The sequence below is a fragment of the Phaenicophaeus curvirostris genome, chromosome 2 (genome assembly GCF_032191515.1).
Source record: "Phaenicophaeus curvirostris isolate KB17595 chromosome 2, BPBGC_Pcur_1.0, whole genome shotgun sequence".
Classification (NCBI taxonomy): domain Eukaryota; kingdom Metazoa; phylum Chordata; class Aves; order Cuculiformes; family Cuculidae; genus Phaenicophaeus; species Phaenicophaeus curvirostris.
In genome coordinates this window covers 79976313-79992492 of record NC_091393.1, presented here as the reverse complement: position 1 = coordinate 79992492, position 16180 = coordinate 79976313, and the positions used below count along the sequence as shown (strand labels likewise).

The 16180-nt window shown below is 38.5% G+C and overlaps 1 protein-coding gene across 2 annotated transcripts in view; it reads left to right on the top strand.

Annotated features, from left to right (window-relative positions):
* EPAS1 (endothelial PAS domain protein 1) overlaps positions 1–15116 on the top strand; it is a 79979-nt gene extending 64863 nt beyond the window's left edge. For both annotated transcript variants that reach the window (XM_069852626.1, XM_069852627.1), the window contains 10 exons: positions 94–200; positions 5236–5383; positions 6055–6263; positions 6588–6775; positions 7596–7706; positions 9423–9907; positions 11040–11163; positions 11253–11370; positions 11878–12048; positions 12788–15116. In XM_069852626.1, coding sequence (XP_069708727.1) covers positions 94–200; positions 5236–5383; positions 6055–6263; positions 6588–6775; positions 7596–7706; positions 9423–9907; positions 11040–11163; positions 11253–11370; positions 11878–12048; positions 12788–12939 — 1813 coding nt within the window. In that variant the 3' untranslated portion in view covers positions 12940–15116. The remainder of the gene's footprint in view (positions 1–93; positions 201–5235; positions 5384–6054; positions 6264–6587; positions 6776–7595; positions 7707–9422; positions 9908–11039; positions 11164–11252; positions 11371–11877; positions 12049–12787) is intronic.
* The last annotated feature ends 1064 nt before the right edge of the window (positions 15117–16180 follow it).

The following is a 16180-nucleotide window of genomic DNA, read 5'->3' as shown; positions in this document are numbered from 1 at the left end:
TGTTAGATTAAGGACTAGAGCTGATAGCTGCCCTGTACATGTAAGCATAAGGCTAAGGCGATCTGAATTTTAAATCTTTTTTTCTTAACCAAGAATAACAGAATTGATTGGATACCATCCAGAGGAACTGCTGGGCCGTTCGGCATATGAATTCTACCATGCCTTGGACTCAGAGAGCATGACCAAGAGTCACCAGAACTGTAAGTCAGATTCTTATCTTTCCTCACAGTTTGCTCATAAAGCATAGTTTGTAGCTACCTAAATAAGTAGCTTAAAATACAAATGAACCTTGTGTGCAGATATTCTCTGAGAACAGTATTTAGGCTTTGCAAGAAAGCTTACAAGTTATTGTGCTTGCCTAGCTGGAACCTGCTGCTGATCTTTCCAGAGGGCCTGATTTTTTGCCATAATTAAAATTAAACTTGGATAGTAGAGAGAAAGATCACTCTCTCTAAGGGATAATACAAGGATGAGCTGAAAATTTCAAAAGCTGAGTTAAGCAGTAGTAGCCTAGTGAGAAGTACATTTACTGGTGGTTATTATCCTCCTGGTGCACCATTGGGCTCAGCAGGAAAAGCAGTACAAAAGGGAAATAGGAAGATCTTATTGCAGTGTATTTTTTAATGCCTGTCTTCTGCAACCAACTAATAACTATCTTCTCCTCCCAAAACAGATATATGAGGAAACATTCTAAAAGAGATATTCATTACACAAATAATACATACTACCAGGAACAGCTTCTTGTTATTCTTATGCCTGTATGAACTGCCAGTTTTAGTTTGTGTTTAAAGTACCTGAATTGTTCCAGGAGCAGAGATCAGAGCCAATATCTGTTCCCTCTCTTCAACAGGCCACACAGTTATGCTTCCTCTCTCTTAAACATAAGGTGTCTTAATTATTGGATTTAAATTATCAGTCTCTGTCCTTAAGAGTCGGCGCTATGGCTGGAGACAGCGTGGTGCATTAATGTACAAATGACATGTCCTACCTCTGGCTGTTGCAACCACTGAACTAGTGCATGGGACAGTTCTTACCAATGAATCGCTAAAACATCTGCTCCTGCTCTTTTTATTAAAGCAAAGCTCCTAGACTGGCATACACAAGCTACAAAACCCCTGCCATGTAGTTATTACAATGATCCTGGTCTTTGTGCGTCAAGAAAAAAGCCCATGACTTAGGTCATGCATGTAGGGAATTGCCCATCCAACAGACTTACAGAAAGTATTTCTGTACTTCCCAGAGAGAAGCAGTAGCAAAGAACTGTCTGACCTTAAGGGGAAAAGGGAAAATGCGTTAGCTTTAATGGCAAGGATTCAGGACAGCTTTGAATTGAAATGTTACTTGAAAGAATGTTTGGCAGCGGTTGAAGTTGTGTGTTGTAAAACAGTGTTGGTATGAATCATCCTGTTTCCCGAGCTGGGGGGTGGGGGTGTAGAATCACATTATACTTGCAGAGAGTTGCCTGGGAATGCATTTGTCAAAGTTGTTTCTTAGGTAATGTGTTTATGCTTTTAACAGTGAAAAGAAGTTAGTGATATTCATAGGTAGGATATACCTAACTTACGCTGGGCTATCAAGCGTCATCCTGAGAAATCAATGGGTATGCTGCACTGTTGCTTTTGAAACATTGTGTTGCATTTCTAAGAATGGGACTACAGCAGGAAGGGAATTAAATGAGAGCTGGCAATCCCCTTGATAACAGGAGTGAGAGAGTGACCGCTTGTTGGTTATCCCTTCCTAGTTAATTAAATGATATCATCGAGTTGGGACTGGTACACATAAAGATTTCTGGAAAGTTTCTGGTACCCATCTGGACCACACACTGATGGAGGTTGCTCCTTACTCTAGCAATTCAATTCACCTCAGAGCAAATTGTAGTGCAGAGATGCTATTTGTGCCTACAGAAGGAGCTATGTCCTACAAGCTTTTGCTGTTGGGAATGATGACTGATTGAGAAGCAGAAAGAAGGCAAGGGAAAGTCTAGACATACACTATGCACTGCACAGGTTATAAATATTTAGGATCAAACTGTTCCACGGTGTTTATGATAGCATAGGATCAGCATGGATGTTCTTTACTGTTGGAAGCACAGGACTAAAGTCTGTGCTGTGCTAAACGCTGTTGCTCGCAACAGAACCCTCAGTTTATATTGCCAGCAAATCTGACCTCTTTAGTTTTCTAAAATAAATATTTCCCGTGTCTTCTGGAATAGTCAGGCTTCTTTTCTACTCACAGAACAACCACAAAGGCAAAGTGACAAGCAAGCTATGACTTGAGAAAACACACATAAACTGTCCAAATAAGAAATCCCTGGGTTTCATGTATGCCGTTGAGATGATGTCTAATGCATGAGGTAACCAAGCAGGTGTATAGCTGATGTACAGCTTACTTGTTCTTCTTGGCTTGTAGCTATGAAGAACTTATTAGTTCTTTCTGGCCATTTAATTTATGCAATTAATGTTCAGCACACTTGTACTTATTAAACAATATATTTAAGAAGAAATATGCTATGTATAAAGTATATATTCATGCAATAATGCAGTCATCAATTCTGACAGTGACAGACATTTAGCGTTGTAAAAATGCATAGGAAATACAGAAAGGAGACTGAAGTTCAAATAAAGGGAAAAAAACCCCACAACTTAGTCTCTTGAACAGAAGCAGAAGTCCTTCCCTTTCCTTCCTTCTAGTTTAGTGATAAATCACCCTTATTGCAGTTTTACTGTACTGTAGTTGGTTCTTGGTTTTTTGGTTGTTTTTTTTTCTTGAGGTAAAATAACAACCACACGTTCAAGCAAGCCACAATAGTGTTTGTGTTCTTGGCTGGAAGTACAGTTGCATATAGAGTACAAAAGTCTTGATTAATCACCATCAAATGGAAGATTAGAATGTGTTTGGCAGTATTTACCATACCCAGTTTTCCACATGTTATGCAAGCAAGAAGAAAATCTCTGTCTAGTTACATAAATCTACATAAAAGATTGATAGCTGAGCTATATTTTCCAATTCAGCAATTAATAGTCTATAATCACTTCCATTTAGAGTCTGATCTAGTTGCCATTAAAGCCAGTGGGAATTCTGCTGTTGACTTCAGTGGGGAGCTGAATGCCACCATGTGGGATGTGCTGCTTGTACATACAAGTTCAGCAGGCCTTCCAAATGAATCAAAACCCAAATTTTGTGTTCAGTTAGATTTACCCCACCCAGTTAGATTTACCCTTTCTCCACTCAGAAATAATGAATATAATTAGAGCCTACTTCATTAAGATGATACTAGTTCTGTAAAGATACAGGCAATGTATACTAAAATAATAAAAAATGAGAAGCGAGAAGTTCACTCTGAAGGCAGAATCTTAAATGTAGCATTAATAACAAAGTCAGCAGTTATGAGTGTATTAGTAATTTATGAGATGACCCCACAGAGGGATTCTGCTGTACGTTATTATATCAGAACATGACATGCTTTGAATAATAATAATAAAAAAGATTAAAGCAGTAAAAGCTTCTTTGTAATGTAACAGGCGCCTACACTGTGACTCTTATTGATGAGCTGATGATTAGGAAGCAGTGTAATTATGTTTCACAAGCAGAGCAGAACAGTCCAGTCACTAAAACACTTTGAAATGAAAGCCTTTTGATTTTGTTCCACCAGAAGTATTTAATCAATAAAAATAATGTTCTACTTTGTCTAAATAAATTAAGCGAAGGATGATTAAATACTCCTAGGAAGAAAACAAACAAACTTCAGAGATAGAAGGATAAACACAGCAACAATTATCTGCAAAACAGTTGTTGCATTTCACAGGCCTGGATTTGTACATTTGTATGGTGGCAGTGTAGGAGAGATTAACAATAAAGAGATTCTGTTAATGGGCACATTCAGAAGGAATTTTTCTGTACAAAGACTGCAGAATCAAGTTTCCAGCCTTACTGAGTCAAATTGCATTCTTTTCTGGGCATTAGTTTGATGGCACACTGTCTTCAGGTGTAAAAGCTGTTTAAAAGGAAAGATGGCCAGTGTAGTCAAAGACTTAGTTGAGCCAGTTTCCACTTTTGCTACTCAGTGTGACTACATCTTCTAACAAGTACAAACTCTCATTAGTCACAAGTACCGCTTGCATACTCCAGCCCTAATTTTGTTGCCATTGATCGACAACATTTTTCCTCAGCTGACAACTGTGAATTGCATGATAATATTCATTGCTTTTAGGAGATTTACAACAGACAGGATGTCATACAACTTTACATCTCAGAAGTTCAAAGCTCCATACTGAAAACTCATTCTCTTCAACTATTACAAAATATTTGGGGGGGGGGGGGGATTTCACCCTTGAAACATCGAGTTGAAGCCTTAAACCCAAGTTGTACTATTGTCAGTTTATTGCTTGAGAAACACAGGCCAGTTCAAAAAAACATTCTGAGTTAAATAAATATTATTTGATTTGTCACAAAGCTCCTGGTTCCTTCTAGGCTGCTAATTTCAAGCTGTTGCTGCGGAACAGTACAGTTCATGCAGACAGAGAAATTCAGCAGTTCAGCTTTATTTTTTCTCCTAGGCAAGAGTCCCATTTACCGTTCTTAATTCTGATAGTTTTTTAAGAGTGGTATTACTTCTTCAGCCTCTAAAGACCAGTGCTGTGCTAGTGACACCTTCACTTTATTTGTGGTGTTATTTCCAGTTCCTAACTCTAAGGTATAAAATGAGATACATAGGTATGGATTTAAACTGTGAGGATTTCTTTTTTTTTTTTTTTGTGAGTATAGCTTTTCAGTCATCTGACTCTTGGGCTTACCCATGACCTAATTAAGGAAGCTATTAAATAGTTTCCTTAATAAATCCACTTTTCTACAGGTCAGCTTGGGAGCCCAAACTGAGACATTTCTAGAATGGGGACTCTCAAGAAATATGCAGTCAGCAGGCATTATTTTGGGGGAAATTGAGATCTTACTTTAAATTAAAATGCCACATCTGATTAAAATCTGATACTCAGACCGTCTCAAGAACTCAAATGCCAGAACTCAAATTTCTGACCTTGAGTGGAAACCACAAAAGAGCAGCCCTTTTTATATTTTGAGTGGCTGACTTTTCTCTAAGTTAAGCATCCTTGCTAACAAATGTCTCAGTGCAGTTTTGAATAATGGAAACTCAGAAGCGGGTTTATTTAAAATAACTGTTATATATTGTCCATTCCCGTCCTGTTGCTTTATTCATCTCTCTCTGTTCCTTTTTCCTAGTATGTACAAAAGGTCAAGTAGTGACAGGCCAGTACCGTATGCTTGCCAAGCATGGTGGATATGTGTGGCTGGAAACACAAGGGACAGTGATTTATAGTACTCGCAACCTACAGCCCCAGTGTATTGTCTGTGTCAACTATGTACTCAGGTAAGCTGCACAGGACAAAAAAAAAAAAACAGTATGGATTCATATGCTAGAAGAAATACAATAATCAGAGAAGTTTTTGAAGAGTCTTTATTCAGTGGTGTTATTCTAAAATCAGTCTTGCTTACTGATGTTAGACATTGATGAAGAATATGGCATGCCTGTTCCCATACACACTGTTGAAATACACCACAGCCTTTCTCTTCTGCAGAGCAGCTGCTGTGCTGATACAACAGAGCATAAAGCCTGCAATGAGAATTTTATTGTGTAATACAACTGCTAAGTAATAATTTTATCTTATGTTGCTAAGAGAAGCTCTTTACTGCCTCAAAAATCAGAATCAATCAAGTATTTTTGGTCCTAGGTGGGGACAAAATAGGAAATATTTATTTGAGTGATAGTCTGGGTTATTATAGCCTCAACTACATCTCTTTTAAAAGCAGAGCAACAAAGCCCTGAGTATTCTCACAAAAGTCCTGACCACACTCTGTGTCATTTGAGATGGTGGTGCTCAGCAACGCTGGAACTGTGCCTCGTCTGTTGAGAGCCTGGCATGCAACCGAGAGAGGCCAGAATACTTGTACAGGCCTCAGCTTTAGAGAGTTTGTACTGCCTACTTCACCCACATCTTTTTTTGTGGAGTGCAAAATGCCTAAACCCTATTTTCTTGTTAGTGAAATTGAGAAGAACGATATTGTGTTCTCCATGGACCAAACAGAATCACTCTTCAAGCCTCACCTGCTGACAGTGAGCACCGGCTATGAGAGTGGCATCCCTGGGACGGAGAAGAGCGACTTCTTGTTTACTAAGTTAAAGGAGGAACCAGAGGAACTCGCTCAGCTGGCACCAACACCCGGCGATGCCATTATTTCCCTGGATTTTGGTTAGTATTTGTATAAATACTGTTTGTGCAACAAAGAACCACATGTGAGCCTACATTTAGAAACATAATAGACAAGGTCTTTTTACTGTGTGTACAAATTGGGAGTAATGGCTATAAGAGCCCACGTGCTCACACCAGTGGAAAATTTCTGTGAATGAGAGTAGAATCAGGCTTTCTTGCTGACTAAACAACATGCATTAAGTCTATGCCAACTTATTGTCATGGCAACTAGGAGCAGCCTTTACTTTTAATGAATAGCTGCAATTATATCATAACACAGCACAAGCTAAAAGCATTCATTAATATTGTTAAAACTCCATCCAGGGACGCAGAAGTTTGAGGACGCCCCTGCCTTTACCAGTGCTATTGTGACACCAAATAAAGCATGGCCAGCAGAAGTGAAAAGCCACACTGCTCAAGGTGAAACACTGATAATACCATCCTTTACAATGCCTCAGATTGCACCTGGCAACAGTACTCCAAGTGCAAGCAGCAACAGTAGCTGTTCCACGGTAAGAAGAGCTTTTTTTTTAAAAAAAAAATCATGTTATGTTTTTAATGTAAGTCACATCTATAGATGTAGATGACGTTTTCACGTTAGCAGTCCTGTGTCATTGCTTACTAACAAGGCTCTCTCTGCCTGTACCCGTATCCCTCCTGTGCTGCATGTATCTTAAGGATCAATAGCAAAACCATCAAATGGGACCTATATCCTGCCTTTACGTCGCAGTCTTCATTTTCTCCTAGCTGTCCCTCAATAACTACTATAACCTATAAAACAACTAGTAGAAGAATGTGCTACCACCTTTCATGGACTTAGCCTTAAATGAAAAGCTAATGTAAAGTAGTGCTCACTAGCAGCGTTGCCCCAGACCTGTCCTGTTTCTGTTTGTTAATTAGAAGCTATAGTCCTCAGAAAGCTTATCCGGCTCAACCATGTGAGAGCAGCCCTATGAGTTCCCCACTGAAAGGCTGGGGTGTTGATCCCAAGAGCTGGAGTGAGCCTTAGCTGACCTTTCTTAGAGGAAGTTTCTCCAGACTTAACAACCCCAGCTGTTCCTCAAGAGACTTGTTCTCCAGCCCCTTCACCATCTTCATTGCCCGTCTCTGGACATGCTCCAGCAACTCAATTTCCTTCTTGTACTGAAGGGTCCGAAAGAGAACACGGTATTTAGAAGCAGGTAGTATTGGTTATGAGGACACTATATATAGTCTGACCATTTGTTGTTCATGGGAAAGATCTGTTACTGAATAGTACAGTATAAAGAGTATGACGCTAAGCCAATACTGTGATTGTCTTCCTGCTTATAGCAAATTGTTGTTTCTATACAGCCAAGCAGCCCAGGAGATTATTACAGTTCTGTGGATGAAGATTTTAAGATTGAGGTGATAGAAAAACTTTTTGCCATGGACACAGAATCAAAAAGTCAGTGCACCTCCCAGGTAAGGAACGGATATCTCTTCCAAAAACCATAAAAATCAATCCCCTGCCAGTAGGTAGTATAAATGCATGTGGTATGTGCAAGTATTGTGATGGAACATGCAAACTGCATTTGCACATATACACCAAAGCTCTGATGCACAACACTAAGAAACATATGCACTTTCAAAAGCTAGGGTGTAAATTTCTATGCCTGACTCTCTGAAGCAAGCGACTTAGGGTTTCACTGTGGTGGTACTGCTAAGAAGAAAGAAGCAATAGAGAGCTTTCAGAATTTGGAAGCTTCTGTAGACTGAATAAGGAATACACGCAACAGCAATTTTTTTTTAATCTAGCCTACTGACTAGCGAGTAAACATCCTTCCTAGAACAAAATATAAACAAACTCTTGCAAAACATTAAAATGAGAAAGGAGTGCCCCTTATAGCACATATCTTCTTTAATTACAAACCAAACCCAATAATTTTGGGTATATTCTTCTTGTCTTACCTCTTGGGGGATTTCAGAGAGACGTGACAGTTACTTGAATGTAAAGTAACATACAGTCTCTGTCTCCTGCCTTCTAATCAGGGTGTAAGCACAGTAATTCCCTTTATAAATAACTCTTAATTCTCCGCTATTATAACATTATATAAAGAGACTTAGTAAATAAAATGTGTAGGCTTGGTTCAACCCACCTAACTTTAGATACTTCATTGAAATGTCTTTGTTAACAGCTTATGCTTATTATAGTTAAGAGAAAGGAACAGGAATTGCTGCCTGGCAGCTCAGATCTTACACTCATCTCATTCTGTTAATCTTATGTAAAGTTTGGAGTGACTGAGGCCCAAATGAGGTGCCTCAGTTTGCCAGTGCAAGTTGCAGGTTTGGATAGGCTGTAGTCCATGTCCTGAAGAAATTTCATCTAAGTCTGTACATAGAAACAGCATTGAAAGCAACAGAAAGTGGACAGAGAGGAGGAAAATGTGGATCAGGATGAGATTTGGTGCAAGACTTGCGTGTGCAAACTTCAGTATTGTCAGTTTCAGCATCTGCTTGCTCAGGTTTGTTCCACCACATCAGCAGCTTTGGTGGGAAAAATGAGTGTTAGAAAAGTACTGCTGTCATGAGCTGACTGGTGGGCCAACATTGATTTCCCTTGCTGTTCAGTTTTGGTCAAATGCCAAGAGAAATTAATTTAAGTATGACTAGTCCTCCAAGGAAAAAAAGAACAACAAAACAAAACCAGATTTAAGTTCAATAGTGCTCTCCCAATTACATTTGTTAAAACTTTAGCGGTTTCAGACATAGTTTTTTCATGTAGCTGGGTTATGAGAAAGCTGTGGTTTCTATTTTAGCACAGAAAAGCCTGAGGTTGAGTTGAACTACATGTCACATGTAGAGCCTTGGCAGACAAATTATTCAAAGCATGGCGAAACACAAGATTTACTTCAGATCACACTGATCTTGCAGGCTGCACACACGCTACTTTAGCTAATAATGCTTCTCCGGGAGGTTTTTTCCTTCAGTTTGTCATATTGCTTTGCTGCTGAAGATATGATGAATGTGTATGCTAGTTATAGAAGTAAGACATCTTTAAATAAGAGCTAGTCAATTTTGTGTAGGTAAATTGGGTGCACAGTGATTTTTTCAGCTTTACATGTACTGGTATTCCATATAACACTTAATTGCCACAACTACTAATTTCTAGTTTCTTTATGAACTTTTATTTTTGCACAGACTGACTTCAATGAACTGGACCTTGAAACTTTGGCTCCTTACATTCCTATGGATGGAGAAGATTTCCAGCTCAGCCCAATCTGCCAAGAAGACCGTCCTCTCTCTGAAACTACACAAAATACCCAGCAGAGTTCAAGTAGCATGAGTACCATCTTCCAACCCCTTGCTTCTGCTTCACAGAATCAGTTCCTCCTAGAGAAATATTGCCCACAGCTATCAAATAAAAACATTAACCCTGGTCATGGGTCCCTGTCATCGGTGTTCTTCAACAAGGGGAGTAGGTCATTACTGCCACCATACCATGACCAAGCCAGTACTCCCCTGTCTTCGATGGGAGGAAGACCAAATACCCAGTGGCCACCCGATCCCCCATTAGAATATATTCCTGCTAAATGGAGACTCATGGATAAACATTCAGGATCTTTATCAAGTTCACCCTCAGGGCCACCAATACATTCTCCAAGCATGCCCATATATAAAAAAAGGTAAGAGGTTTTGTGCTATAACTATGTATTTTACTCAGAAAAAATTTTCAGAAATGAAGGGGATAATAATCTTGGAAAAAAAGTTTGAAAAAAGTTTTTTTTTTCTCAATTCAGCTGGACCAAGTTGTTTAGCTAGGTATCAGACTACAATCCTCTGGGGAAAATTAGTGCGGTGGTCTCCCAGTGGCAATCAGTCTGGTGGAAGCAGAAGTGGGCTAATTGTTTATTGCCTGTAAAGATGCATGAGTGGATTTCCTGCTAGTGAGGTAAAAAATACCCCAGTAGTTTTGCAAAGCCTGCTTGACTTTATGCAGTTTAAAAAAAGTACTGAAAAGGCTTACTGGTCCAGCAGTGAGTTGGGACCCATACCTACTTTCTTACAGTGCATGTATTTTTTGCTCAACAGCAAATAGGAGAGAGTGCATTCATTGTTGGCACATGTAAGTACCATAACTAAGATTTAAAATCACAGGGTCTTTGTCTACAATCCATCCTCACCTTGTTCACTTTTACACACATGAACAGGATGTGATGAGATGTAGATTGGAGGGTACAGTTCTAGAAGTTTCCTATCATAGCTAGAAGTTTCTCTGTAGCTCTTGGGTCTTCAGTGTTGGTCACGCTAAAACATTCAGGAAGTACCTAAAATGGCATTTGTCATTTTAAAACATAAAGGAGAGCAGTTAGCCTGCAATTTGAGTTCTGGGATTTCTTGTTGGCAAAAATACCAGCTTCTGAATGTGCATAGGGAAAGTGAGGGTTTATCCCCAAACAGCAGCCTCTGTGTTCATATGTGGTACACAAAGCAAGAGGACAGGTGTGGGTCTTAAAATCCTGTCCTTAAAAGTTATATAACTTCTCTTTTCCACAGCATTTTTATGTCTGCCTGGAGATCCCTGGAGGCTGTTTGTGCTAGACTTTCACTGGTCTTTGATCCCCAAACTCAAAAGTTTCCAAAGCTTGTGTTGTGGCTAACACAAGGAAATAAAAACATTTGATGTTTAAGGTCTGTCCACTATCATATGTCAAAGGCATCTTACATGTGTCAAAATGAAAGAAGAGTCTGCATAAATGAACAAGACGCTTTAGATTTGCCTCCCTGCTCACGCACCCAGGGATCTTTTCTCCACAGGCCCTTGGATGCTTTTGGACAACGAGGCATAGATGTAAACCCAGCAAGAATTGCCCTGTCTAACAGTTTGAAACTGAAGCGACAACTGGATTATGAAGAACAAGCATTGCAACAGCTGAGTGGGGTAATCATAAGAAATGCATCCCCTTCACAGCTTTGGATTCACCACAGTCATTGATTGAATTATATGTTCTGCTTTTCTTCACATTCTAGGGAGATCCATCTGTCATAAACCCATCTCACCTAATGTGGAAAAGAATGAAATTTCTCAAAGGGGAAAACTGTTCCTTGGTTACAGAAAAGAAGTCTCTCAGCACAAGTGTTCTTACTGGTAAGACAAAAGAAAGTGGTTTTGCAATGTTACATTTTGAAACACAAATTTAAGACAGGTTGAATAGAAACCAAAGCTCTTTCAAAGGGAAAGATGAATAAGCTCTGTAAATATTACTAAGCTATAGTTAAAGATCAATTTCTATCACTAAGAGCTGAAAAATTTAAGGTACCTTTGAGAACAACCTGGTGGTTGCTTTGGAGGTAAAACAAGTCAGCTTAATGGAGATGGGTTTACCTTGTGCTGATCCAAGGTGCAGACATCTCAGAGCTAGAACTGATACTTCCTCTGTGACACTGTGGACTCTGTGTTTCCTTACACAAGCTTATCTTTGGTGCAGTTCTACTTCTAGAGCTGTTTCTGGACTTCCTTTATGACAAGATATAGGCATGCCTATGCTGTATGACCATCACGCTGAGGATCGCTTTGCTTTGAATCGGTATTAGCTACTATAATTATTACACCGGCTTATTTAACCTGGTTTTTTCCTCCTACTATGTAAACCAGATGAATTTGTCTGTAACTCAAGAGGTCTAAGCCAACCAATGAATCAACTGCAGCAGCAACAACCTTCCTGTGGCAGTCCTGGTGAGAATTTGAAAGCAGGAGCATTTCCCCCTCCATTTTACAGTTCCCATTATCAGGACTATACTCTCCAGCCAGCTCATAAAACGTCAGGTAAGAGCTGTCAAATACAGAAATTGGAAAATGTTGGTATTTAGTTCCAGTACGGATTCCATGAAAGAAAATGCTTTAAAAAGTACAGAGGAGAATGATAAGCTAAGAACAACATACGTATTACTTAATAGAATGAAAAATTAGTTTTGTTATTTACTGTGAAACTTTGATGTTTACTTTTGTAATATATGAGGAAAAATATTTTTACCCTTCATTTCAATTAAACTTAATACCTTTTTACCTTAGAAGTCCAGTCATCCTCCATCCATACTCTTGTCTTGTGATGGAATTGATTAAATTGTACTGAGCAAGTTCACTGCAGGATTGATATGGGAGGTTTGTAGGTTAGAGTCCTAACATGGGCCTTCTGGAAGTTAAAGTAAGTAATTAAAGGGAATAGCTATATGTCCCTTTTAATATATAAGGGGGGTGGGTGCCGATTTAGACACTGTGTCGTTTACTACAGCTTTCCTCATCTGCACCAAAATAATTTTTCTCAGAACAATCTAAACTGAGGGTGGAGGTGAAAAACTGCACATGTCTGTGTGACTCGGTTGCAACAGTTTAAGGCAGAGCAACACATTGGTTTACTCTGAAACCTGTAACTGCTGGTGTCTTGAGGAATACTGACAGAAGCATGAAATGAAGTTATAACTAGTATAAACAAAAGAGGGAGGAGAGGAAAGAAGTCCTCTCTGTGGTCTCAGCACCATGACTTACTTCACTGATTTTTTTCCAGGTATGACCAGTCGTCTGCTGGGGCCCTCCTTTGAACCCTACTTGTTGCCCGAGTTGACAAGATATGACTGTGAGGTGAACGTCCCTGTTTTGGGCAGCTCTACACTTTTGCAGGGCAGTGAACTGCTCAGAGCGCTGGACCAGGCAACCTGAGCGATCCTGCAATATACCATGGCCTATGCAGTTCAAAACAGCTTCAGTTTTTAAATATATTTTTGCAAGTAGACTATTTCTAATACAAATACACTTTTACAGGATTTTACTTAGATATTGAACCTGTCCACGTTACCAAATAGTGGCCTTTTGAAGTTACTCACTTTATTATTCATATTAAAGAAATACATCTACTGTATTTTCTCTATTGCAATTAAAGTGTTGTTTAGAGAGTTTGATTACCCTCCCCTTATCTCGTTACCTGTAATTTATACTCTGAATTTTTCTTCAAATATTCTGCTAATAAAAGCTGTGGTATAAACACCTCATCATGTGATACTTTGGCTGCAGTACTGCAAAGATTTATTTTTATTGCCAAAGATGAATGAAACAAATTTGATCTCCAGCCACAGTTTTTTGTTGATCTGCCAAATTGAAATCCTTTGAGTCTTTCAGTTTTCTAGCATTTATTGTATTGTAACATTCATAATTTTTGGAAAAGCATACTAAAATCCCAGCCTTCTCCCTACCCTCTCTCCCCTTCATTTTTATACATTTTATTGAAAGAAATGTGAATGGTGAACTGCAATGTTTATGGGTATCTGTAAAAGTTGCATGTTTTAAGCTTTTTTTTTCTCCTCAGAAGCAAGCCCCATTCTCAGCTGCCTTAACCTGACTTAGCTTTACAGCCAAGGGAGTTCTACACATTTACCCCAGTGGAGAATTTAGACCTGTGTTTTCATTTGTGTTGAGGTTTCTTGTTTTATTCTTTTTTGTTTCATTTGGTGGTGTTGTTTTTTTTCCCCTCCATAAAACACTGTTTGTTTGTTTGGGGTTTTTAAATTTCTCTGTGGGTCAGTTGTTGATCATCTCTTGGTACTTAGGCTATATTACCTAGGGCACAACAAATTTCAGAGCTGTTTCTGCTAGAACAAATGGTATTTGTTATGGTGTTGCTGATATTTCAGGAATCTGACCAGCGGCCAGTACTAACACCTCTGATTAATGTTACGCTATTTCATTTTACACGCTAGCTAGCAAAATAATTGCGATATTCAATTGTTAAAACTAAAAGTTAAAGTAGTATTTCCCAGCATATTAGGCTAACTCAGTTACAAGCAGACAAAAAGAATTAAGGATTGCGTAATGAGATGAATAGCTGGCAGGCAGGTCTCTCTCATTTTTACTTGCCTTACATTCATCCGTAGCTGAAATGTCATTAAAAGGCAGCCAGACATTTTCAAAGCTCCTTTCCAACTATCATTAGTTGTCATGTACATATTTCAATAAAATAAGGCTTTGAATGCTTTCAAAGGCAAAGAGATTTGAAAATTTAAATTGCAACATATTTAAGCAGCAAAAATATTAAGGTAATAAAAGACAGGTGAGCAGTTCTGACTTTAAAATACATACAGACCTAGATATATGGTGGGATAATATCATCTTGTTTCCTCCACTGGTAAAAATCATCATAGCTTCATTGAAGAAAATGGAACAGTGGCAATGTACATACAAAAGGTAAAAATCTGGTCCAGAAACTTAGAACAAACATATATACTTTTGAGGTTTCTAATTCTGCTGAAGCCTCATTTATAAAATTGCTTTGTATCATGCACTGACACTTGCAGAGAGGGAGCCTTGGGTTCATTGAGCACTTCAGAGTTTGCTTTGTTAAGCAAGTCTTAATTACAAATACTTAGAAAAGCTAAAGATCTTTTGTTAGTGGTACACTGTATAAAAAAAAAAATCATAAACCCTATTGTAGGCAATCTTTCAAGACTTTACTGCCAAAAATAATCTACTCCTAAACTGAACTTCCTACCATGTGGAAAAAAATATATTTTAAGTATGAAAATTATGATGAAAATTGGCAAGCCAAACTTGATAAATTTGCAGTGGCAAGGACTTAAAAGGCTTCAAGGGTTAAAGACACTTGAATACTGCTCTTCTTCTTTGTGTAGTTTCAGCATTAATAATGCTATACCCTAACAGTTTACTAAAACACTCTGAAAGAATATTCCATGTCTTAATATTAATCATACTTTTTATCATAATTATTTCATAATCTATATTGCTGAATTCTTATTGACAATATTATAACTGTATGGGAACTTTAACTTGATAAGGAAATGTATTTTGACACTGATACCTTATTAAAGTATACTGATCCTAAATTCTTTGTGACTCATTTGCTATGAATTTGTTATTTGTTGTATCATTGTAAAACAAAAGTATTTATTAAATTATTTATAGAAAATAAAGGTTTGCATTGATCTTTGAAGAATGAAAGAGCAAACAAGTTATCCAGATTTGAGCGCTGGGATGTAGACTGCCAGAGGTCTGTGCTGTCACCCTTTTTGTAGGGTTTACCCAGCTTTCCTCAAATGAGGAATTAATGCCCTGCAAACCACCCTTCTGAAACACATCCTATGGTTCAGACTGCTGCTTCCATTTCAAAAGAACCAAAAAAAAAAAAAAATAGAGGAAAATAAAGAAAAGAAATTTAACAAATTGACACTTTAGAGGCTGAATTGCCTCGGTTCTCTGGTAACATAAGCCATCATATTCTGGCAGTCCTGACAAGCCCATGAATAATGTGCTTTCCCTCCAACCAATCCTCTGTTTCACCCACGCAGGCCTTTTTCCCAATGCTGTTGTTAAACATGTCAGTCCTTTTCTATACAGAAATTGCGAATTTTGCCTGTACAATAACACTGATGATGCTGCAGGCAGGCAGATACATTAAGAAATTAACTTCTAAACTTGCACTTAAATTCAGAATAGACTGTGTCAAAAGTGTTAGTGCTTGACCCTTCTGATAACTACTTTGAAACGTTGCAGTGCCATACAGACACAGCTGAGCTGCTCAAACAAAGGCAATTCTTCTGAATAATACGTATAAGTGACCTATCATGGCCTCCTTTTCTAGGCGGGATGCTCAGCAGGCCTAGAAAGTAACTCCTTGCTTCTAAGTCTGTCGCAATTAACAGTAACCACACAACACCTAGTAGTGATGAGTTAATGGTGGTACTTCTGTTACCCTCCCTTTTAAAGCATGCCATTGATCTTTAGGGCACTTGGACAAGACTAACTCAGCATGTCAGATCCTTATCCACCTGAGGTTTAAAAAAAAAGCCAATCTCTTAAGTAGAGATTAAAGTGTCCAGATCAATTTTTATCTTAAAGGTCACTTAAAAATCATTGACTGCTACTGCAAAACATTGCTGCCAGGCACTGTTTT